The 25027-nt window shown below is 44.9% G+C and overlaps 1 protein-coding gene and 1 non-coding gene across 2 annotated transcripts in view; both read right to left on the bottom strand.

Moving 5' to 3' along the window:
* Positions 1–16428, bottom strand: part of LOC137431343 (uncharacterized) — a 28054-nt gene extending 11626 nt beyond the window's left edge. Inside the window, exons 1-3 of the mRNA XM_068122573.2 lie at positions 16321–16428; positions 6395–6526; positions 4020–5357 (exon numbers count right to left, since the gene is read on the bottom strand). Coding sequence (XP_067978674.2) covers positions 4020–5357; positions 6395–6521 — 1465 coding nt within the window. The 5' untranslated portion in view covers positions 6522–6526; positions 16321–16428. The remainder of the gene's footprint in view (positions 1–4019; positions 5358–6394; positions 6527–16320) is intronic.
* Positions 16429–22758: 6330 nt separating this feature from the next.
* TRNAP-UGG (transfer RNA proline (anticodon UGG)) lies at positions 22759–22830 on the bottom strand. Its single transcript has one exon. It is a non-coding gene; the product is annotated as a tRNA-Pro (tRNA).
* Positions 22831–25027: the final 2197 nt, after the last annotated feature.

Raw genomic sequence — 25027 nt, forward strand, 5'->3', positions numbered from 1 at the left:
AAGCTTTGACATTATTCAAATTCTCTTTTCCTTTCCCTTTACAATCAGCATCGTGCAGACTAAGTAGCTACAGGTAGTGGACAAAGAATGGAAACACCTGGGTAAATGAGGGACACAAAGCAATGGCTTCCACACAGGTGTGGCCTATCTGTTAATTAAGCAAATAACATCCCATCAAATAGGTGAGAGCTGATTGACTTTCTCATGGAAGAATGGTGCCGCATCCCTCCTGCAGAATTCCAGACACTGGTGGACTCTGCACAGAGCATTCAGGCCAGACTGACAGCACATGGTGGCCCAACACCCTATTAAGTGACTTTACATTGGTGTTTTCATTTTTTCTGTCCACTACCAGTACTTCTTGCTTAAATTTGAGAGTTTGGACATCATGTTGTAAAATCACTAGTCACATGTTTGCCACTCTTCACATGCAGCACGCTGATCTTTCTGGTTGCCCTACGAGTTCTTGCCCCCTTCACTTTATCCGCTATCTCATCGCCTGCTGGATGCTTCGCCACTCTGCTGGGTGCCGTAGCTGTTGGTTGGTGACCTGCTCATAAATATTAAAAAACCCACCTTTAGAGGCCATTTTTCCCCGCAAAGTGGGGGTTGGCCTTTTTCGGGAACCGTGGTTGTTGTTGTTTTTTTGTCCCCTTTTTGAAGCAATGTTTTACGGCCGGATGCCCTTCCTGACGCCAACCCTTTTTGCCGCCTTTAACGACAAACAGGGAATTACCAGTGAACTGGTACTCAATTAGCCGACCTCGGAAGGATGACAGGCTGAGTCAACCCCCCTGGCGTTAATTCAGTGATCGACCGGGATTCGAACCCAGGATCCTAGGATCCTAAGCCGGCACCCTAGCCACTAGCCCAAGGACCTGCTCATGGTAGAACATTTTTGATTCCTGGTACTGGTATGCTAAATAACTGTTTATCTGATCATTGTGTGGGCGCCACTGTCGCGTAGGGTTAAGGGAAATTGGGAATAGTTGGATCCCATATACTAATTCTAGTCTTGTTTTTATTTGCCAATACTTGTATAATCCTGACTTGGTCGACGGCTCACCCTGCTTGCCTCGACAGTTTCATGTGGTGGCTCCGGATATAATTTGTTTTGATATAGAGATTGGTCACAGTCTCGTACCACAAGAGTTTCCGGCATCACATGGGATTTTTTTTTGTATACATAGTCGAGGCTCCTGGAAGAGCTAAAATTAGTACACTGAAAGGCTCAGAACACAACAGGGCAAAAAGCCAAGATCGAGGCATACGTTGACAAACAATGGGTGTGAGGAGGAATGAGGGGCAGTCGAGGATGCATCGTGTGGACAAGTTGGATACAGAAGGAAACTCTGGGGGGGGGGGGGGGACTGGAAACTTGTAAGGAGGAAGGATTGTGGTGGGATTGGAGGGGAGAGAGGGTTAACGAGGGAAGTTCATTAGGTGTGCGACGGTAAATGTTAAGGCCGGAATCTTGGGTTCACAAAGGAGAACCTTGGCAGGTGCCCAAGATTCTGGGAAGGGTCTGTGTTACGTGTAAGCGGGTGAGGAGATAGTCATGGCCAAAACTATTGGCACCCTTGAACTTTTTTCAAATAACTCACAATTTTCTCTAAAAAGAAGTTGAAATTGACTAAAGTATTTGGTCTCCACAAATATTTATTTCACTGTTATTATTACAGAACCTTTGTTTTTGATTCAGAACTTAATATATCCTTTTAAATCAGAAAATAAAAAGAAACGGCATTGACAAAATTATTGACACCCGAAACTTAATATTTGGTAGCACATCCTTTGGACATAACTGCAGTCAAGCACTTCCTATAGCTATGAATGAGCTTCCTACACCTCTCTACTGGCAGTTTGGCCCAATCCTCTTGTGGAAACTGCACCAGTTCTCCCAGATTTGAAGGGTGCCTTCTCCCAACTGCTGTTTTCAGATCTCCCCACAGGTGTTCAATGGGATTAAATCTGAACTCATTGCTGGAAACTTCAGAACAGTCCAGCATTTTGTCTTGAACCATTCCTGGGTGCTTTTTAAAGTGTGTTTGGGGTCATTGTCCTGCTGCAAGACCCATGACCTTCGACAGAGACCCAGCTTTCTGACACTGGGTTGACCATTGCGCTCCAAAATGCCTTGGTAATCTCCTGATTTCATGATGCTATGTACACATTCAAGGCACCCAGTGCCAAAGGCAGCACAGCAATCCCAAAACATCACTGTACCTCCTCCATGTTTGACTGTCAGGAAGGTGTTCTTTTCTTTGAAGGCTTCATTTTGTTTTCTGTAAACATAGAGATTATGTGCTTCACCAAAAAGCTCTAATTTGTTGTCATCTGTCCACAAGACATTCTCCCAGAAGGATTTTGGCTTGTTCCGGTGTGTTTTGGAAAACTCCAGTCAGGCTTTCTTATGTCTCTCTCTCAGCAGTGGGGTCCTCCTGGGTCTCCTCCCATAGAACCCCTTTTCATTGAGTTGGCAATGGATGGTGTGAGTTGAAATTGTCGTACCTTGTTTCTGAAGGTCAGCTTGAATCTGTTTGGCAGTTGATCGATGTGCTTTCTCCACCAATCGAACAATCCTTTGCTGCAATCTTCGATCAAGTTTTCTCTTGCGGCCACGTCCAGGAAGGTTTGGTACAGTGCCATGGGCCTTAAACTTCCTGATAACATTGCGTACGGTGGACACAGGAACATCAAGGTCTCTGGAGATGGACTTGAAGCCTTGAGATTGTCCATGTTTGGCTACAATCTTGTGTCTGACCTCCTCAGACAATTCTCTGGTTTTCTTTCTTTTCTGCATGTTCATTGCGGTACACACAGTGACACAACACAGCAGAATGACTCCTTTTCTCTCTTCAAACTGGTTGAATGAGTGATTTTTATATTGCAGGCACCTGCAACTCACCACAGGTGAGTTCAATTCCAAAGTAAAGGATAATCACCTGCTTCAAATCTAATTATAATTTATAACAACTTCTAAATGGTGTCAATAATATTGTCCGGGCCATTTTCGGATTTCGGCGTGGAATAAGCTAAGATTTTGTAATTTTTTCAGCTCTTTTTGTTTTGTTCCACTGCAAACCAAAGAAATACATATGTGGATACCAAAATATATTTTAATTTCAACAATTTTCTGGAAGAAATGGTGCATTATTTGAAAAAAGTGCGTGGGTGCCAATATTTTTGGCCATGACTGTAGATACATTGTATAAGTATAGTATGATCCATGTGATTCTCATAGCGTATAGTTACTCGTGAACAGGGAAATGTCAAAGTAAGTCATCTTGTTACACGTGACTCTGAGGAGGCAGCGTATGTAATTTATAGACAGTATAGCTAGGCATAAGATTGTATGTGTAAAAACCTCTTGTTAGCGGGCAGGGCCAGGTGAGGACTTGCGGCCACAGTACAAAAGAAAGCACTATGCACTTTTAAAGGTTGCATGTTCCCTTCTCCCTGCTCATGTGTTTGACTTGCTTGGTTTGTCCGTTCCAAGTCCCGTCCACCTTTCTCCCCATATTCCCTGTAAATAAACCCATATAAAGGTAAGAAATGTTTTGCTGCCTTCTGCTCCCGGGTGTACCGCCACTAAAATTCAGCTTTTCATTGGGTGACTTTTGGAATGGTAAGTTGTGATCACTGCACACAGTTTAGTTCGGAACCTTTCGACCGTTCATGAAATTAAATATCTCGGTGGGAAGCATATCGCGTTTGGAGGCTTCCAATGTGACAATATTTTTGGCCAAGCAGAATGTAACCAACATTGACATGAGAAAGGTGTTGTGTATTCAAAGTGAAGTGATGAAAGCATATTCTTTCATTTCTAAAAACTTCCTTTTAGTGGAGAGACAGCAGGTTACCTGCATATCTTAGCACAAAACAGCAAAGGTTAAATACAGCACTATATTGCTACGTAATATTTGTTCAACTTAAGATAGATTCATGGCAAAAACAAAACAGGCCCGTTTTTCAGAGTTATCATCTTAAAAACCGGTAATGTTGCAAGTAAAACGTACCGAGTGCATCAACAGTGGGTAGATGGTGCAGCTTGCTGTGAGCAAGAAGGGAGCTCATACTCAAGAAGATTCGGCCACACTCATCACAAGAAAAGGCGGCCTGACGAGCGTGGATGCGCCGGTGCTTGAGCAAGTATGGTGCCCGTAAGAATGCCAGTCCACACACTTCGCACTCAAATGGCTTATCACGCCAGTGCACTGCCTGGTGAAGCCGAAGGTTGCGTGACTTGCGGAAAGTCTTGCCACAATCATCACAGGCCAAACTAGAGCCTTCAAGTACACCGTCATGCACAATTTTTGCCTCACTCCTCTGGGTCAAGGCCTCAGACTCTTCTCCCTCCCTGCCCACCACTGACATTGTGGCCTTGTTGCAGCCATGCTTCCGCCGATGCTTATGAAGTGACCAGTGCACTCGGAAGGCCTTTCCACACTGTTCACAGACATAAGGCTTCTGTCCAGAATGCACACGTTGGTGCTCAGTGAGGCTATAACTGTCGAGGAATGAGAGGCCACAAGTCATACAGACATAAGGCTTATTGCCAGCATGCCTTTTCAGATGCATGGTCAGCGAGCAGCGATGAATAAAAGCCTTGCCACACTTATCACATTGGAAGGGTCGCTCACCCGTATGTGAGCGCATGTGAGCAACAAGCTGTGCATTGCGCGCATATACATTCCCACACTCCTTGCAAATGTAAGGATTGTCATCGGAGTGGAGGCGGCAGTGTGCACGCAGAGCCTGTCGGTACTTGTACGATTTTCCGCACACCTCGCATATGTGTTCCTTGAGTGAAGAGTGTGATTTGCGGTGCTCAGACAGGTAGCTGGAAGTCATAAAGCCCTTACCACACTGTGTGCATACATAAGGTCTCTCACCGGTGTGTGATCGCTGATGCTGAGCTAATTTTTGCTGCTTCGCAAAGGCCTTCCCACACTCCTCACACACAAAAGGCAGCAACTCAACTGAGAGATGTGTGTCCTGGTGGAGCTTCAAGTAATGGCTTTGTGAAAAGCCACGGCTACAAATCTCGCACACAAAAGGCTTCTCGCCCGTGTGCACACGCTCATGACGACGAAGCTTGTAGGATGTTGGAAAACTTTTCCCACAACCAACCTCAAGACACTTAAACTTTTTGGTCAAGTTTTTCGAAGGTTTTACCTGGACTTTACTTTCATTTTCATCTTCAACTGCCTCATTCTCCTCTTCCTCATTTAGCTCGTATTTTTCCTCTTCCTCGTCATCTTCCACTTCCTCCTTGCTGTCACTCTGGCTTGAGTTGTCTGTCAAATTTTCCTTTACCTCTCTTAAGCCAGCCAGTGATTGATCACACTTGTAACCTGTGCAGGAACAAATACACAAAAGAATATAAACATCCCAACCTTAAACCAGAATACAGATATCAATCGTTTCAAAAACACTACTTGTGGACTCCAGAGCAAAACGTCACTTGTGCTTGACAGAAAGGGTTACCACATAAAGGAGACTTTACTGCATCATTTTCTACCTTCATCAACCCTCCCCAAGCCCACCTCTTTTCAGGTTCTCCCTTTGTCCATGACCTTTCCCCCCTCCCCCACCTCTTCTTGATATTTTTTTCCATTTCTGCTTCTTTCCCAGTTTTCTCATTCCACTTCTGTGAGTGTGTGGCTGTATCCATCCTGTTCACCCCCTGCTCTCATTCTTCCCCATGTCCTTTATTCCTCCAAGTCCCTCTCTATGTTGTCTGCTGTTGATGTGTTCCCTTCCCCACCACCCCCAACCCCCATTTCACTGTTATTTTCATTCTGTTACATCCTGGTCCGCTCTGTTCTAGCTCGTGCACGAGCCCAGACTCTATATAAAAAATTTTTTAACACACACAAGGAAACCTAGACACAGGAGGAGGTCCCTCGGTCCATCATGCATGTATCATATCCTCTCAGCTGAAACTCAATCTCAACAAATTAAAACAGTGGTAGCAGTGGAGGAAGGTTGGGAGCTCAGTAGGAGTAGAAGGTAGAAATGAAAAGGGGAGTGATGGGGAAAGGGAAGGGAGTAATATAATATAACACACAAGATACCACCATTCACAACATTCTACAAAATAATTTATTCGTTTTTTATCAATTTGTAAAAATACATCCCAAGATTCATAGAGCACAACATGCAAGAAACACCCACAGATCATACAAACCAATCACAAGCAATGTGTCAGAAGAATAAGCAGCTTATCTGTAAGATCAATACACTGAGCTTCTCGTGTTTTAAATCAAGTGTATTAAAAAGTACAAATAAAGACATTATATATATATATATATATATATATAGATATATATAAATATATATATATATATATATATAGATATATTAAAACAAATTGGAAGACCAGAGCTACCAAAAGAATCTCCAGGTGTAGTGTGAGAATGAATGCGACCCTCAGAAGCTTTATCCTCAATGGTAGATGGTGCTTGGGGGGTTTTCTCGTCTTGCGATGTGCAGAGCTGCATCAGGCACTCAGCCATTCGACCTGAAAACAAAAATAAACAAGAAAGAGCAATCAGAGATTGCAGACACTCGCCAGGACGTGTTTTTAGTGGTTTTTATGGCTTTTGTGTTTAAACAAATATGGCGGCCGAAAGACATGACCGATGACGTCATCATTATTTATTTTTTCTCCACCAATTTATCCCTAGATGACGCTCAAGAAATTTCATCTTGATCGGATGAAGTTTTGTACTTGTCGAATTATGACGTCATAATGGAGGCGCCTATGACATCATCATTAACATATTTTATTCCCCATGGAGAGTTCTTTACAATGAGCCATGTCTCAATATTTTTCTATGCAGCACTTTCGGAGATATAGAGGTGCAAAGTTTTTCGGTTTTTCCAAGATGGCGCCCATACCACTTGACCGATGACGTCATAATTATAATTAAAAATTTTGACAGGTTGAGCTGCACCTATGGTGAAAATTTCCTGTCAATCGAACAAACGATTACAGAGTAAATCATATTTATTCTGTGTGGACAAACAAACAAAGAGACAGACAAACAGACTCAAATGCAATACCCTCTCCTCTGGCGAGGGTAACAAGTCAGCCTGTTTGGAGTTCCCATATGAGTATGTTCCTCATGATTCTGAGATCCGAGGTACAAATCTCGTCGACTAAATGCTCTTGTAAATTGTGTGAAGGTGCACTGAGGTCTCAATGTCATCTTGCCCGTTATATCGGTACAAACGCCTTGATATGTTAAAGAAAAAAAAAAGGTCTTATTAGATTGAGTACCAGCGGTCAGTGTACTTGCTGGGATGAATGATCCCGGTGTGTACCCCAATTTAGAATAGGTACACCCTATCCCTGCGCATCGTAAGAGGCGACTAAGGGTTGGCATCAGGAAGGTCATCCGGCCATAAAAACATTGCCTCTAGCAGGGAACCATGATTGTCATGGGGCCCGCAAGGCTAACCCCCGCTCTAGCGGGGAAAAATGGCCTTAAAACGATAATTCATTCATTCATTCATATTCAGATCACATTACCTGTCCAAAGCCACCTGAACACACTCTTTCCTCATCTCAGCATAAAGTGGAAGTCATTTTCCTTTTAAAAAATAAGGTGGAGTTAACATGTCTGTCAGCTAACACACTCATATCAGCGTTAAATGTCACCATCACACCCCTTGATATAAATCAATCAAAACCACCAATTTTCTGATGGGACCAGTGATTTCCCATTTGCGAGAGCATGTTCAAAAGTAATGCCTCCATTATTTTTCTTCAAAACAGTTAAAGGTATTAGAATGAAACAAAGTGCAGTGAGCACATGAGTTATTCTCGCCATTGGGTGTGAAGTCTCCTGATTCTGACACTAGATGTCTTAGTGCTGCTACATTAGTCAACATGGCAGAGGGCAGCACGATGTTGTCAATGTGGTTAAAGGAGCATGCAGTTATTTAGTTTCTTACAGCAGAGAACGTGCCTCTTATCGACATTAATCGGCGAATGAAACATGTTCATGGCGATGTTGTAACTGGAGATGAGAGTCAGGTGCACAATTATGATCCTGAGAGTAAGAGACGGTCATTGGAGTTCCGCCCCAAAGCACCACCAGCGCCAAAAGAAAAATTCAAGATGCAGGCATCTGCCGGGAAAGTCATGGTTCCGGCTTTTGTGGACATGAAGTGGAGAGTTCATTCGGAATTCATGCCAAAGGGCATTGAACATTGCCCTATGAACGTGACATTGAACCTCTAAAGAAACTGAAGACACAGATTTGGAGGGTTCGTCCCGACATGCAGATGGTGTTCCTCCAGCATGATAATGCGCACGCAGTCTCACACGAGTGCACCGGATGATTGAAGCAATTGGTCGCCTCAGTTTCACCGCCTTACAGCACCCGACATACAGCTCCGACTTGGCTCCATCAGATTTTCATCTCTTCCCCAAACTTAAGGAATACCATCATGGTAAACATTTTTCTTCTGACGATGTAAGGGCTGCCATGAAGTGCTGGTGAAGTCAGGCAGGATAAGCAGTTGTATCATGCCAGAATCACAAAACTACTTAAACATTGGCAGAAATGTGTGTACCGCAGTTGTGATTACGTCGAGAAATCATATGCACCATGGTAGAATAAAGATTGATGTAAATATCTGTCTTTGTTTAATTCAAATATCTTCACCTGTTTTAAGATCATGGTTTTGGATTGGGAATGACCTGAGATGGTGGGGAACAGCTGTCTCGCAAACCTGGAGGGAAGAATGAGATTGAAGAGGATGTGGAAGTTGATTCCATATCTGGGGAAAAAAGCAACGAATGAGTGAAAGTGGGCAGTGATTCTGGGCTTGGGAGTTTCACCAGAAGGGGGTTGATGGTGGATCGTGTGCACCCTGAAGGAACCTGGATGAGGAAAGGGTCAGGGGGGACAAAGCATGGAAAGCGTAGAGGGTGATAGACCAGAAAGGAGGTGGTAGAAGAGGGAGAGACCACCAACCTATCTGTGATGGGAAAGTGATAGCTTCATCACTCAGCTTCATCACGGGGGATTTCAATAATTTTAGAGGCCTTGGTTTCCATGGCATCAAGCAGAGCAAGGTATGAGGGAGTGGCGCCAACCCAAAGCAGGGCGCAGTATTCAGTCAAGCTGTGGATAAAGGCCTTGCATATGTACAGGAGTTCAGGTGTGCAAGGAAGGGCTTTGTATGACGAAGGATGCCTATTCAGCTGGCTGTACTGGCTTTAGAGGCCAAATTTGAAATATGGTTTGCCCAAAAAAAATTGTAGCCAATAGGGAGACTCATTAATTTGAGTGAGTGAACTTCCTCAAGAGGATTGTTAAGAAATTATATGTGGGGGAAAGAGTTGCCAGAAAAAGAGAGGGAGAGTGAGAGATTTGTCTGGATTGAAAGAGATATTCCAAGTGCTTGACCAGTTTGTGATTTTTGTCAAAGTCTGAAGAGAGGGAAGAGGCTGCTGCCCGCCTGTCTGAAAGATGAGGGATTTCACGGCAGAAAGAAATCATCAGCAAATAAATAGAGGATTTTCAAGAGAGTCAGAAAGATCATTGATGAAAATCCGGAATAGGACTGGGCCCAGAATACTGCCTTTGGGCACTTCGGCCTTGACAGTGAGAGGGGCACTTCAGAGCTACGAGTTGGGTACGAGAGTAGAGGAAGTCATTAAGCCATGTGTGGAGGTTACCATGGATACCATTTGAGGAGAGTTTGGTGAGCAGAGCGGGGTGCCAGACCGTATCGAAGGCACTCGATATGTCAAGGGAGACAGCTCTGGTTTCCTGTTTGGCATTAAGGACTCCATCCATTGTTGAGACAGCAGAAGCACCATGCCCAGAGTAGAATGACCGGGTCTGAATCCAAATTGATGATCAGACATCAAGCCATTGGAGAAGAGTTTTAATATCAGAAGCGATGATGGATTCCATGACCTTGCTGATTATTGGGAGCAGACTGATTGGTTTGTAGTTGCAAGGATCTGTTTTTGCACCTTTTTGTGCAAAGCGGCAATGTTGGCTGATTTTCAAGCAGATGGTAGATGACCTTGAGCAAAAGAGAGGGTGAAGAGAACAGAGAGAGGGAGTGAAAGAGCGGCACAGCAGGATTTTAGGACCCGTGGGCTGATGCCGTCTGGTCCGGTTGCAGAATCAGAGTCGAGGATTGACAGAAACTTCTCCACCTTGTCAGGAGAGAAGAACACAGAGTCCAGGAGCAGCTGGGTTCGACTGGGTACGGTGGGTACAGAGGGATGGGTTTGGGACACAAGATTTAGAGGCAAACACAGAGTTGAGGCATTCAGCTTTTTCACGTGCGGTGTCAACTGTGTAGTTGTTAGAGGTAAGGGAGGGGATGGAGGGGGACCAAACACCAGAAACAGATTTGACAGGTAGAGAGTTTGATGGATTTTGGGCCTTTGTCTCATGCATAAACATGTCATCTATACAACAAACTCTTCATTCATTAATGTGAAATAGGCAAAGCCGAGAAACAAATGAAGAATCGGAGGACGCGAAATAACTTTAAAATATGCAGAGGAATAATTTCCGGTATCGCCTGCAGTATCCCTGCATGTCGTAAGAGGCGACTAAGAGGGTTGGCGTCAGGAAAGGCATCCGGCCATAAAAACATTGCCTCAAAAAGAGAACCATGACAATTACCACGACATATGGGCAGGGTACAGCCCGAAGTGGAGATCGGTTTCTGAGGTTTGGGACATGGAATGTAGGGACAATGACAGGGAGATCAGGAGAAGTGGTGGAAGTATTGGTCAGAAGAAGAGTGGACATATTTGTGTGCAAGAGACGAGATGGAAGGGAAGTGGTGTGAGAATGGTGAAGGGTAGGCAGGGACAGAAATACAAGTTTGTGTGGCAAGGGTGCCCGGAGGGCGTGAATGGTGTTGGTGTCCTGTTTTCTGAGGAGTTTGTAGACAGTGCGGTGAGTGTGACTAGAGTGAGTGATAGGTTGATGATGGTGAAAATGATGATTGGAAAGCTCTTGGTGAACGTCATCTCGGGATATGCTCCGCAGGTTGGTCGGAGCGATGAAGAGAAGGACAAGTTCTGGTGTGCGATAGAGAGGCTGATGGAAAACGTGAAAGATGAGGAAGTTGTTGTGGTAGGAGGAGACCTAAATGGACATGTGGGAAGGAGTATGGACGGTTTTGAGGGAGTTCATGGGGGTTACGGATATGGTGTGAGAAATGGAGAAGGTGAAAGGATTTTGGAGTTTGCTGATGGAGCTGATTTGTTGATTTGTAATACTCAGTTCCAGAAAGGGGATAATAAGCTTGTTACATACACGTCAGGTGGGTCGACGACAACCGTTAGACGACCTGATAGTGCGTAGGCGAGATAGGGGGCACCTCCGGGACAGAAAGGTGATCCCGGGGGAGGAGGCTGTTTCACAGCACCACTTGGTTGTCTGCGACATAAGGGTGAAAGGTGCGAGGAAAGCTTAGCGGGTGAAGTACCAACCGAGAATGAAGGTGTGGAGGTTGAAAGAGGTGACAGTAAGGGAGGCATTAAAAGAGAGGCTGAGTAAGGTAGAGGATGATGTGGTTGAGCTTGAACGTGATTGGATGTCAATGAAAACTAGTCTGTTGGGAGCTGTTGGTGAGGTATGTGGATGGACAAAAGGACTACCGAGGCACTCGGAAACATGGTGGTGGGATGATGAAGTTGGAAAGAGGATTGATGAGAAGAGGAAGAAGTTCAAGGAGTGGCAGACGGCGAAGGGTACGGGAGCAGAAATAGCAGAGCATGAAAGTTATAAGGCAGCCAAGAAGGCTGCAAAGAAAGAGGTAGCAAAGGCGCAGGAGGCATGGAGGAAAACGTTCGGAGAACGCTTGGATTTGCAAGAGGGTCAGAGAGCGATATTCAGGATTGCAAAGCAGATAGCAAAAGAGAGGTGTGATGTGATGGGGGTGAGTTGCTTGAAGGATGAAGTGGGACAAATCGTTGTCGACCCAGATGGAATTAAAGGAAGATGGAAAAGATATATGGAAATGCTGTTGAATACAGAGAATGAATGGGATGGCAACATCGAGAGTAACCCAGTTTTAGGACCAGCAGAGAAGATAACCGAGAAGGAAGTTGAGGAAGCGATAAAAGCATTGAAGAGTAGAAAAGCGGGAGGGCCGACGGGAGTTGTTGGAGATATGTTGAAGGCAGCAGAAAGTTGGGGTGTGAAGAGAATGACAGAGATCTGTAATCTGGTGGTGAAAGAAGGCCGCATTCCAGTGGATTGGGAACTGAGTACCCTCGTCCCTCTATACAAGGAGAAAGGTGACCCTCTGGAATGTGGCTCGTACCGAGCGATAAAGTTATTGGAGCATGCAATGAAGGTATTGGAAAGGGTGTTGGAGAGGAGGATAAGGAAGAAGGTGAAGATCGACGAAATGCAGTTTGGATTTATGCCAGGAAGAGGAACGACAGACGCGCTCTTTATTGTGAGGCAGTTGCAGGAGAAGTACATGGAGAAGAGGAAGAAGTTGTTTCTTGGGTTTGTTGATCTGGAGAAAGCATTCGATAGGGTTCCACGCGAAGTATTGACCTGGGCATTGAGGAAGTTAGAAGTGGAGGAATGGTTGATCAGAGTAGTGATGGCAATGTACAAAAGAGCGCGCACAGTTGTAAGGATGAAGGACGGGAACAGTGGTGAGTTTGAGGTGAAGGTGGGAGTGCATCAGGGGTCGGTACTAAGTCCACTACTATTTGTAGCTGTGATGGAGGTGCTGGCTCAGAACGTAAAGGAGGGTTTACCGTGGGAGTTGTTGTATGCAGATGATCTGGTGTTGATTGCGGAAAGTATGGATGGACTGAAGGAAAAGATGAACAAGTGGAAGGAATGCATGGAGACAAAAGGTCTGAAGGTGAATATAGGAAAGACGAAGTTGATGGCAAGTGGTAAAGCATGTGGTGAGGTGGAAAGAACTGGGAAGTGGCCATGTGCTGTGTGCAGGAAGGGTGTCGGAGTGAACTCCATTCAATGTACAATGTGTGGTGAGTGGGTTCATCAAAAAATGTAGTGGTTTGATTGAGAAGGTCATTAACCAGTGTGGCAGCTACATTCAAGTGTAAGGTGTGCACAGAGGGAGCTGCAGATGGAGGAAATGTTGAGTTGGATGTTGGAGACGGCGTGAAGCTGGAAGGTGTGAAAACATTTTGCTGCCTCGGAGACATGCTGAATGGAGAAGGTGGATCAGACTCGACAATGGTTGCTAGAGTGAGATGTGCATGGAAGAAGTTTCGGGAACTGAGTGGTGTGCTGATGAGGAGGGGAGTGTCGTTGAAGCTGAAGGGAAAGGTGTATGCTGCATGTGTGAGAAGTGTTATGATTTATGGGAGCGAGACATGGGTCATGAATGTAGAGCAACAACGAAGGCTGGAAAGGGTGGAAATGCGAATGGTTCGGTGGATGTGCGGAGTATCGTTGAGAGAGAGGAAGACAAATGATGAATTGTGAAAGATGATGGGAATAGAGCCTGTGATTGATGCTGTGAAGAGGAACAGGTTGAGATGGTTTGGTCATGTGTTGAGGAAGGATGAAGGTGACTGGTTGAGAAGAGTGATGGAAATGAATGTAGAAGGAAGTAGAGGACGGGGAAGACCGAGAAAGACTTGGCTAAAGATGGTGGAAGAAGAAATGCAGGCAAGGGGGTTAACAAGGAGACATGCAGAAAATAGGGCAAAATGAAGAAGATTGTCATGGGGACCGCAAGGCTAACCCCCGCTCTAGCAGGGAAAATGGCCTTAAAATGCATGTTGTTGTTGTTGCCTGCAGCGTGTGTTAAATGCAAACTAATTGCTATTTCTGGTTTGTTATCCCAGTTGTTGTTTTTTGGTTTATAGTGTGCAAAAGATTTCAGTAAATGAAAATTGTTTTTCCTTTTATTTTGCCGAACACACCCACAATTTAGTTTCCGGTAAAATATGGCGGTCTCCATGGGCACGTGGTGACGTAACAGTTGTGTCGTAGGTGATGACATAGTCCACACAATTTCCAAACACAATGGGGTACAAAGTTTCTTATTAGTCCCCTACTGGTGTACACCGGAGGGGACTATAGGTTTGCACTACGTCCCTCCATCTGTCAGTCTGTCAGTCCGTCACGCAAAGAACAGTTTTCCGGACTTTTTTTTCTAAACTCTGAATGCTTATGATTTCAAACTTGGTACATGGTTTCCTCATGATAAGTTACAGATCAAGTTCAAACTTCACGACGTTTCGAACATTTTTGACAAAGTTATGGCACTTTGAACTTTGGTAATTTCCCCAACAGTTTTCCGACGACAGACTGCCGGTCGGGGACATGTATTGCAGCGCAATACACAGAATGCTTGTTAGTCGCCTACCGGTGTACACCGGAGGGGACTATAGGTTTGCATTCCGTCCCTCCGTCCGTCACACAAAGAACAGTTTTCCGGACTTTTTTTCTAAACTCTTAATGCTAATGATTTCAAACTTGGTACATTATTTCCTCATGATAAGTTACAGATCAAGTTCGAACTTCACGACGTTTCGATCATTCTTGACAAAGTTATGGCACTTTGTTTATTCTGGAGTTCTCCTCAAGCCGCACCGCGCGCCCTCAGCCTCGTCTCGCGAACGTCAAAAGCGCGACACAGCGCGCGCTTTCGGGAGGGGCGGAGCCAGGCCGAGCAACATATTGTGGTGCTGCACACACACGACTCGATTGCCAGAGAGGTAGGCCACAACGCGTTGGTATAACAAAGAGTCTTTATTCAAAGCTCGTACTTCAGCACACTGGGCGGGCTCGAGCCTAGAGCCCGCATATATGTCCCGAGGCCACGCCTAGTCCCCGGGCGTGGCCGATCGGTCGAAGGGCGGGGCATGTGCTTTCGTTCCCCGCCTGGACGCTCGCGCCACCCACTGGTGCACGGAATTTTTGCCCCTTGTGCCCGCCACAATATATATACACATCGATCATTGATCGTGAACCGGAAAATATAACAAGTGAATCCTCTTGGATTGTGCTGAGGTTCGGGCATGGAATTTCGAGCCTCGATCATGGTTCGAGCCTCGATCTTGTATACAAAAATAATAATAATAATAATAATAATAAGAACCTTGGGCCGAATCTCGCGCTTCACCAGTGCGCGTGCGCGAATTTACGCCACGTCGGCAGCGAGAAGGGGTTCCCCAACACGAACCAATCAGGAACTGCCACGTCACACTTATATGATCTCAGAATTCCTGTGACAGGAATTCGCGTTACACTGGCTGGAAGTCATTCGCTAGAGGCGCTTCCTCAGCGCTAATAAACTACTGATATTTAGCGACTCGAAAGGTTCTTTATCAACAACTTATTTTCTCGTGCTTCTGCTGACCTGTCTGCAAGGTGTATAAATCGATGTCCCGAGTGCGAATCACAGGTGAGCCCGTCCTGAGGTAATTAGCGATTGGGAACGATTCGGAACCTGTGGGTAAATAACCCTTGGTAATTTCCCCAACAGTTTTCCAGACGACAGACTGCCGGTAGGGGACATGTATTACATGTATTTCCACCACCAAGCTTGTCTTGAGATGCACGGAAGAGATGTTCAGCTTTCTGGAGAATATAATATCACAAATTTTTTTTTAAAACTCGAGAGATGATATGCGAACCAATACATTAACTTTCCGAAAATATACGTTGAAATCGGGAAACAAAATGGCGCCAAAGTGACGTCTGACGAATCACACGAATCAGTCATCTTTCTCCAGAAACCAGGTTGGCAAAACTCTGCATAGAAAGCGCTGGATGTGTTCACAGTCCTGGCGGTGGTCGTGTTTCATGTGCAGCCTGTGGCTGCATCATTTTCTGGGGGGCGCAACTGTGCCGCTGATGCAGTGCCCCCCATGACCAGTCAGATGGTGCTCATTTTGCCGACCTCAGAAGGATGACAGGCTGAGTCAACCCATCTGGTGTTAATTCAACGGCACAACAGGGGCTCGATCTCACGACCTCAACATCTCAGGACCTGAACATCTCAGGACCTGAACATCTCAGGACCTGAACATCTCAGGACCGTAACATCTGAGGACCTGAACATCTCAGGACCGTAACATCTGAGGACCTGAACATCTCAGGACCGTAACATCTCAAGCCAGACTTTAAATCACACGGAGTTACTTCATGTTGTTTCTTTGCAAGAAGCAAGAATTATAATGCACCTTGAGATAATGACACCAATAAATACAATAACAATGATTAGAGCTTCTTCTTCGGTCTTCACAGCTGACATGAATCCTTAACATGTACAACCATGAGAAATGAATAATTATTCATCCAAATATATATTTACCTCTGTATCTCTCCGGTTCAAACCCTGCACGGAGCTCTTCATCAGCACGAAGCACGTACAGCACTACCGCACCAGCGAATGCACTCGGCTTTGTGCGGGAAGCACGTCCGGGTTAACAGCGCTTTGCCCTCACGTGGTGACGTCATTGGTGAGGAGCGTTGACCGCTCAATTTCATGTGGCAGTTAAAAAAATAAAATAACAGTACCGGTAATTGTAATAATAATATGAGATATTGAGATCCCTCACAAGAGACTTCGACGCAGGAGGTCATTCGGTCCATCAAAGCCTGCGCTATTAATAGCTACAATAATATGACCAACGATAGGTTGTTGTTTGGCCGTGTTCTATCCTAATCCTTCATTGCGAGGGTCGTGCCTGGAAGCGACACGGACCGTTTTTATGTTTTATATGGCTCAGTCGAGGTTCAAACCGCCGATCTCCCAGACTCAAGCGGACAATCAAACCATAACGCCAATGATGCTGGTAAAAAAAAAAAAATGACCCGTCCGGGATTTGAACCCGGGACCTCCAGCACCCAAAACGAGAATCATACCCCGAGACAACAAATCACTTATACTCATCGTTTTATATATATTTTTTCACTACGTTGTTCTCTTTTTTGTTTTGTTTTTCACTGTTTTTTCACGAAAGCAGCATCTTGGTCAGTTGGTGATCTCAGTGATCAACAGCTTTAGTGATAGTGAGCTTTAGTGATCTCAACACACTGTTTAAGTGATCTTAACACGCTGTTTTGGTGACATCAACACGCTGATTTAGTGATCTTAACACGCATTTTTCATGGCCTCAACACACTGATTTAGTGATCTTAACATACTTTTTTCATGACCTCAACACATTGATTTAGTGATCTCAACACGCTTTTTTCATGACCTCAACACACTGATTCAGTGATCTTAACACGCTTTTTTCATGACCTCAACACACTGATTTCATGGTCTCAACACGCTCTTTTCATGACCTCAACACACTGATTTCATGGTCTCAACACGCTCTTTTCATGACCTCAACACACTGATTTAGTGATCTTAACATGCTTTTTCATGACCTCAACACTGATTTCGTGATCTTAACACGCTTTTTTCATGACCTCAACACGCTGATTTAGTGATCTTAACACGCTTTTTTCATGACCTCAACACGCTGATTTAGTGATCTCAACACGCTTTTTTCATGACCTCAACACACCGATTTAGTGATCTTAACACGCTTTTTTCATGACCTCAACACACTGATTTAGTGATCTTAACACGCTTTTTTCATCACCTCAACACACTGATTCGGTGATCTTAACACGCTTTTTTCATGACCTCAACACACTGATTTAGTGATCTTAACATGCTTTTTCATGACCTCAACACACTGATTTAGTGATCTTAACACGCTTTTTCCATGACCTCAACACACTGATTTAGTGATCTTAACACGCTTTTTCATGACCTCAACACACTGATTTTGTGATCTTAACACGCTTTTTCATGACCTCAACACACTGATTTAGTGATCTTAACACAGTTTTTTCATGACCTCAACACTGATTTAGTGATCTTGACATGCTTTTTTCATGACCTCAACACACTGATTTAGTGATCTGAACACGCTTTTTTCATGACATCAACATGCTGATTTAGTGATCTTAACACGCTTTTTTCATGACCTCAACACACTGATTTCGTGATCTTTACACGCTTTTTTCATGACCTCAACACACTGATTTAGTGATCTTAACACACTTTTTTCATGACCTCAACATGCTGTTTTAGTGATTTCAACACACTGTTTTAAGGATCTCAACATGCTGTTTTAGTGATCTCAACACGCTGTTTTAGTTATCTCAACACACTGTTTAATGATCTCAACACACTGTTTAATGATCTCAACACACTGTTTTAGTGATCTCAACACACTGTTTTGGTGATATCAACACACTGTTTTAGTGATCTCAACACACTGTTTTCGTGATCCCAACACGCTGTTTTCGTGATCCCAACACACTGTTTTAGTGATATCAACACACTGTTTCAGTGATATCAACATGCTGTTTTAGTGATCTCAACATGCTGTTTTAGTGATCTCAACACGCTGTTTTAGTGATCTCAACACACTGTTTAATGATCTCAACACACTGTTTAATGATCTCAACACACTGTTTTAGTGATCACAACACACTGTTTTAGTGATCTCAACACACTGTTTAATGATCTCAACACACTGTTTTAGTGATCTCAACACACTGTTTTAGTGATCTCAACACACTGTTTTAGTGATATCAACATGCTGTTTTAGTGATCTGTTCTCCCCTATTTCACCTGTTTCACCCGTCCAAATGAGTCCCTCCTTCCAAATTTCCAGTTCTCCCTCCTGAAAGTTTGTTTTTTGTCCATATTGTCCACCACATGCATCCTGTCCTGCCCCCACGATTCCTCCGCACACCCATTGTTTGTCCGCCTACCCCTGCCAGACCTTCAGCGCTGCTGTTGGTGTTTCCCCACCTGGAACTGCTCTTTTTATGGCGCAGCCCATAGGGCAAAGCCGTCCACAACAGTGTTTGTCCGTCTGTATGTATGCATGTATGCATGAATGCATGTATGTCCCCTCAAACGTATACCAATCAGAGCTGAGGATCTGGTCACATGACAGGGTGATGTGATTACGTCTTACGGTGGTACGGCGGCTGACTCTCCACACACCGCCATTTTGATTTATATGCCCTACATGCCGAACATATTGTCAAACATGTCATATATCACAATCACCATGCTCTACCTTACGTATTTCATTCAGTGTGAAACACAAACAAACCGATTGTTAAAATGCCCATAATATGACCCGACTGCAAAGCCGCAATGAGCTGGCGAAGCCAAAGCCTCTTGCCACTATTTTACCCATCACTATGGCATCAGTAGGTTAGGTAGTTGGTAGTAGGTAGGTGTAGTAGGGTACCGTACCTAGTTCAAAATGACACCATTTGCATTCTGGATGAGATTAAAATTTCTAAAATTTGCTTCTTGATTAATTCGGTGAATTCCATCTCAACTTGGTATATTTCCAACCGTGAAAAACTATCCGCTACGGCCGCGAGATTTCTAAAAAATAATTCTTCGTCAATTTTAGAATATTTGACGCCGTTTTCAGCGTCCGAAATGCGGTAAAAAGCTTTTTTGAAATATTTTTTCAAATGCTCGAATCTCATTGGTTGTGGTGTTTGGTGACGATTTTCGTTGAAGATAACCAGGGCCCATGTGGGCCCGGGGAACGAGGTTGGTCTTAAAGTATTTTAATTACAAATTAGAGGTGCATAAGATTGTGAATCAAACAAAGACGGGTGAAACAAACTCCTATTGAACTTTTTCGCAATTTTTTATGCATACTTCCGCATCCGGAATATGGCGGCCTCCATTGAGTGATTTGGTTTTTGAAATATTTTTTCAAATGCTCGAATCTCATTGGTTCCGGTGTTTGGTGACGATTTTCGTTGAAGATAACCAGGACCCGTGTGGGCCCGGGGAACGAGGTTGGTCTTAAAGTATTTTAATTACAAATTAGAGGTGCATAGGATTGTGAATCAAACAAAGACGGGTGAAACAAACTCCTATTGAACTTTTTCGCAGTTGTTTATGCATACTTCCGCATCCACAAGATGGCGGCCTCCATTGAGCGATTTGGTGCGTCAAAGCTTCGAAATTCACATGGGATCCAGCAAAATCTGGCTTTTCAACATAATACGTACGCGCTCATTCACAGCACCGGCTTCGCTGGCTATAATATTAAAAGCATCGGCGTTATGGCTCTTTATTATTTTTATTTTTTTTGTTGCATACAAGATCGAGGCTCGTGAAAGAGCTAACATTAATCACACAAAAAATCAAACTGACACATACAACATATAATAAGGGGAGCAGTAGACAAGATGGGGAGAGAGGGGGAAGCACACAAACACAACATTTGAGAGCAGGGACATCGGGAGATCTGTGGGAGGAAGAGGGCTTTGGGGGAGGTGGGAGAAGCATAAAACACATGGACACTGCAAGGACTTCCAGGAAAGAAGTTGGGATTTCACAAAAGTGGATCTGGGTGAATTCGTGGGGGTAGTAAAGATCAAGGTTTTGAATAGTAAAGATCAAGGGGGAAGATAAGAGATGGTGGTGAATAGCTCTTTTAAAGCTGGAGGGAGGAGTGGGATTGAAGAGAGTGAGGGAGTTTGTTCCAGAGGTGGGAGAAAAGAGGAATGAAAGAGTGAAGGTGAGTAGAGAGTCTTGATTTTGGCAGTTTAACCATAAGAGGGTTGCTGGCAGATCTTGTGCGACCTGCAGGAATATTTGGGGGACAGAGCACAAAGAGAGCTGGGGGAGCAAGGCTGGAGAGGAGTCGGAGAAGACAGAAAGACCACCAACCTGCCTGCGGTGAGTGAGTGAAAGGCCCTCGGAGTTAGCTTCATCGCGGGAGATTCCAATGATTCTGAAAGCTTTGGTTTCAACAGTGTGAAGCCGGGCTCGGTGTGAGGCAGGAGGACCAGCCCAGAGGGGAGAGCAGTATTCCATTGAGCTGCGGATGAACGCCTTGTATGTAGTGAGGAGCTAAGGTGTGCCAAGGAAGGACTTTGCACGACGGAGGATGCCCAGTCGGCAACTGGCTTTGGAGGCCAGATTTGAAATGTGGTTTTCCCAGGAAAGATCATGGCAGATAGTGAGACCCAAAAGCTTGAATGACAGAACTTCTTGGAGAGGATTGTTGAGAAAGTAGATGGGAGGGTTGTCCAGACCGTCTTTTCGGAGAGGCATCGTGAGAGTGTGAGATTCGTCAGGATTGAAAGACAGGTTCCATTTGTTTGACCAGTCTATGATTTTGTCCAGGTCTGCAGAGAGTGAGGAGGCTGCAGACTGCCGATCTGAGGGATGATGTGGCAGAGAGTGGAGCCATCAGCAAAGCGATAGAGAGGATTTTCCAGAGAGTCGGAGAGATCATTGATGAAGACCAGAAAAAGCAAAAATCGATTTGAAAAATGGGGGAAAAAATCGGAAAAGCAAAAAAGGCTTGGATCATCGACTTGGTGTTTCTGTTGACTCTTTCCACCCAGTTGGTCTGCGGGTGATATGGTGTGAGCAAGACTTGCTCAACACCCCCATTGCACACAGATTGCTGCCAATGCCTTACTCCTGGACTGAGGACCATTGTCAGAAAGGAGGGAATTTTGGGGCCCATAAGGGTAAAAACAACTGTCGTACTAGTCTGCATGCAACTGTCTGACCAGAGGCCGTCTTCAACAGCAGTATTTCTGTTAACTTTGTGTGATGGTCCACAGCCACGAGTATGCGTTCGTGGCCAGTATAACTCTTCGGAAATGGTCCCATGAGGTCCACTTCCCCTATTTCCGAAGGTCGAGCACATTTGGTCGACAACATCTTTCCTGATTTTTTTTTTCTGAAACAGGGGTTTATTTGTCTCTTGGCACTTTGAGCAACTGCGTTCGAAGCTACGTACCTTCTGGGACATCCCCTTCCAATAAACCTTCACACTTCTCAGCCTGTTCAGAGTTTTTTTCTGCCAAGATGTCCAGCAGTGGGTTTTGAATGACATTCAACAAGCACGGCATTCTGGAGGGCTTACAGGACTATCAGGAAGTCGTCAGACCAAAACAGGATCTTGTCCTTCAAGTGACACCAGGCTGCCAGCTTTGCAATCTCAGTCCCAGCCTCTGGTTTCCCCCTGGATATCTGCAGCCTTCTCAAGATTCTGGATGATGTTACATTGTTACGTCGTTCAGGTTCCTGTCGCTGCTCTTTTAGTACTGCCCACAAGTTTAGAGTGCAATTCCGCAGGGTGGTTGAAGATGACTTTCGTGTTTTCTCTCTAGGCTTGGAGATGCGAGGTTGACAGGAAGGGCAGGAGTCAATCTCCACTGCTGTTTTCCTCCGTGGTGAACACAACATTGGTGGTACCAGAAGTCACAGTCATCACAATGGTCCAATTCAGCAGATAATTCTGGGGTTGTGTGCACCATGCAGCTGGATTTCCATCAAATGTTGAGGCGCTGGAAGACTACACCTCATCAAGGACCATTCCAACAGTATGTGTGACCTCTGGAATCATGGACAAGGTATGAGGAACACAATGTTGAGTGCCAGGACGGTGCACCACCTGGAAAGTGAAGTCTTGCAGCCTAAAGATCCAACGAACCAGTCTTCCAATCGCCTGATTCGACTTTCGGAAAAGCCAGCATCGAGCTTGATGATTCGTCACCACTTTGCACTGCTTATCCTCCATGAATGGACTCCACTTCTCGAGATCCCAAAAAACTGCAAAGCATTCTTTCTCACCTGCAATTCCTCTCGGCCCTGATGAGACTTCGACTTGCATCGGCAGTCGTCCTGGTACTGGATCCTTGCTTTTGCATTGTGTTCAAAAAACAAAAAAAAGCAGGGCCCGTCCGGGATTCGAACCCGGGACCTCTCGCACCCAAAGCGAGAATCATACCCCTAGACCAACGAGCCACTCATACACGTCTATCTTACAATCCTATCTTATATATCCTATCTTACACCTATATTGTTTCACGAGGTTATTTTTTGTATTATCTATTTTTCTTTCACACAAACACGTTCTTTCAACAGAATGTTTGGTAAAATGCAGCACAGCCGGATTGGTTCATTCACATTCCAATGAATAGTTTGAAAAGGACTTGTGGCAGCTTGCATGCAGATGGTGCAAGGTTTCAAATGTGAGGTTAGAGGAATGGTGGGATTCAAACAAGACGCAGCTGTATTCATCTACCTTGGGTTTAATCACAATTTGGTGACGACCCAGTACAACGCACCACACGGAACAAGGCCTGCACAATCCTATACCCTCCGGCCTCCGCCCCAATCTCTCACTCTCCCCGCCCCCCACGTGTCACCAGCCTACGTCACATCAGGATGTTTCCAACATCCCATTCCACTCTCCCCTCCAAAATCAACCCAGAGGTTATTTTACTGTCATTTCAATCATATCAACCAATTAGAACACAACAAACAAAACTTAACCTTCCAACTTGACAGTTTCCAATCCAATTTAATCTGTCATTTTCGTTCAAATATATAATGTGAAAAATCAATCACAAATTCAAACAAGTGAATCCTCTTGGATTGCGCTGAGGTTCGGGCATGGAATTTCGAGCCTCGATCATGGTTCGAGCCTCGATCTTGTATACAAAAATAATAATAACCAGTGCGCGTGCGCGAATTTTACGTCACGTCGGCAGCGAGAAGGGGTTCCCCAACACGAACCAATCAGGAACTGCCACGTGACACGTCACACTTATATGATCTCAGAATTCCTGTGACAGGAATTCGCGTTACACTGGCTGGAAGTCATTCGCTAGAGGCGCTTCCTCAGCGCTAATAATTGTTGCACAGCAGGTGATTAATATAACATGTTATGCAATGCTCAAACGTTCTAGCACAATAAGGATGTTGAGTTATTTGCCTTCCCCTCTTCCCTCCAGACATCATGGTTGTGGGTACGTTCTCACCATGACATGATCGCCCTCTTGGACATCCACATCTAATTTTCGTCGTTTGTCGTAATATCGTTTCGACTTCGACCTTGCATGATGAGAGTTGCCATGAAGCACTTCTTTGCTTGCGACAGCTGCTTCGCCTTACTCAATCGACACCAAAATATCAGGAAAGCAGGTTCATCACCTGTGGTGTCATGAGTTGCAGTGTTCAAGGCAAAGTGTTACGGGTCCGTCACTTCTGCCTTTGTTGTTATTACTAGCGAGACTCAGCGTGCCCCGCGCGCCTCACCACACGTCATTTCAGAGGGATAGGCATCTTTGACCATTTAGGTTTATTTTGGACCTTTTGTGTCTTCATGGTGTTTTTGGTCTTCAGGGCCATTTGGGTCTTCGTGGTCTTTTGGATACTCTGGGCCTTTAAGGGTATTTGGGGTGTTTTGGGTCTTCGGTGTCTTCAGGGGCTTTTGTGTCTTATGGGTCTTTTGTTTCCTCTGGGTCTTTAAGAATATTTGGGGTATTTTGGTTCTTCAGGGTATTTAAGGGTATTTTGGATCTAAATGATCTTTAAGGGTCTTTGGGGTCTTCAGGGTGTTTTTGGTCTTCATGGCATTATGGGTCTGCAGGGTCTTTTAGGTATTTTGGGTCTTTTGGGTCTTCAGGGTGTTTTGGGTCTTCAGGGTGTTTTGGGTCTTCGGAGTGTTTTGGGTCTTTGGGGTGTTTTGGGCCTTCGGGGTGTTTTGGGTCTTTGGGGTGTTTTGGGTCTTCGGGGCATTTTGGGTTTTCGGGGTGTTTGGGTCTTCGGTGTGTTTTGGGTCTTCAGGGTGTTTTGGGTCTTCGGGGTGTTTTGGGTCTTCGGGGTGTTTAGGGTCTTCGGCGTGTTTTGGGTCTTCGGGGTGTTTTGGGTCTTTGGGGTGTTTTGGAGTTTTCGCGGTCTTTTGGGTCTTCGGGGTCTTTTGGGTCTTCGGTCTTTTGGATCTTCGGGGTGTTTTGGGTCTTCGGGGTGTTTTGGGTCTTCGGGGTGTTTTGGGTCTTTGGGGTGTTTTGGGTCTTTGGGGTGTTTTGGGTCTCCGGGTGTTTTGGGTCTTCGGGGTCTTTTAGGTCTTTAGGGTCTTTGGGGTTTTTGGATATTCAGGGTCTTTTTGAGCCTCAGGGCCTTGAAGGGTATTTTGGGTCTTTGGGGTCTTCAGGGT

This window comes from Myxine glutinosa, chromosome 7 (assembly GCF_964187855.1).
Source record: "Myxine glutinosa chromosome 7, kmMyxGlut1.1, whole genome shotgun sequence".
Classification (NCBI taxonomy): Eukaryota; Metazoa; Chordata; class Myxini; order Myxiniformes; family Myxinidae; genus Myxine; species Myxine glutinosa.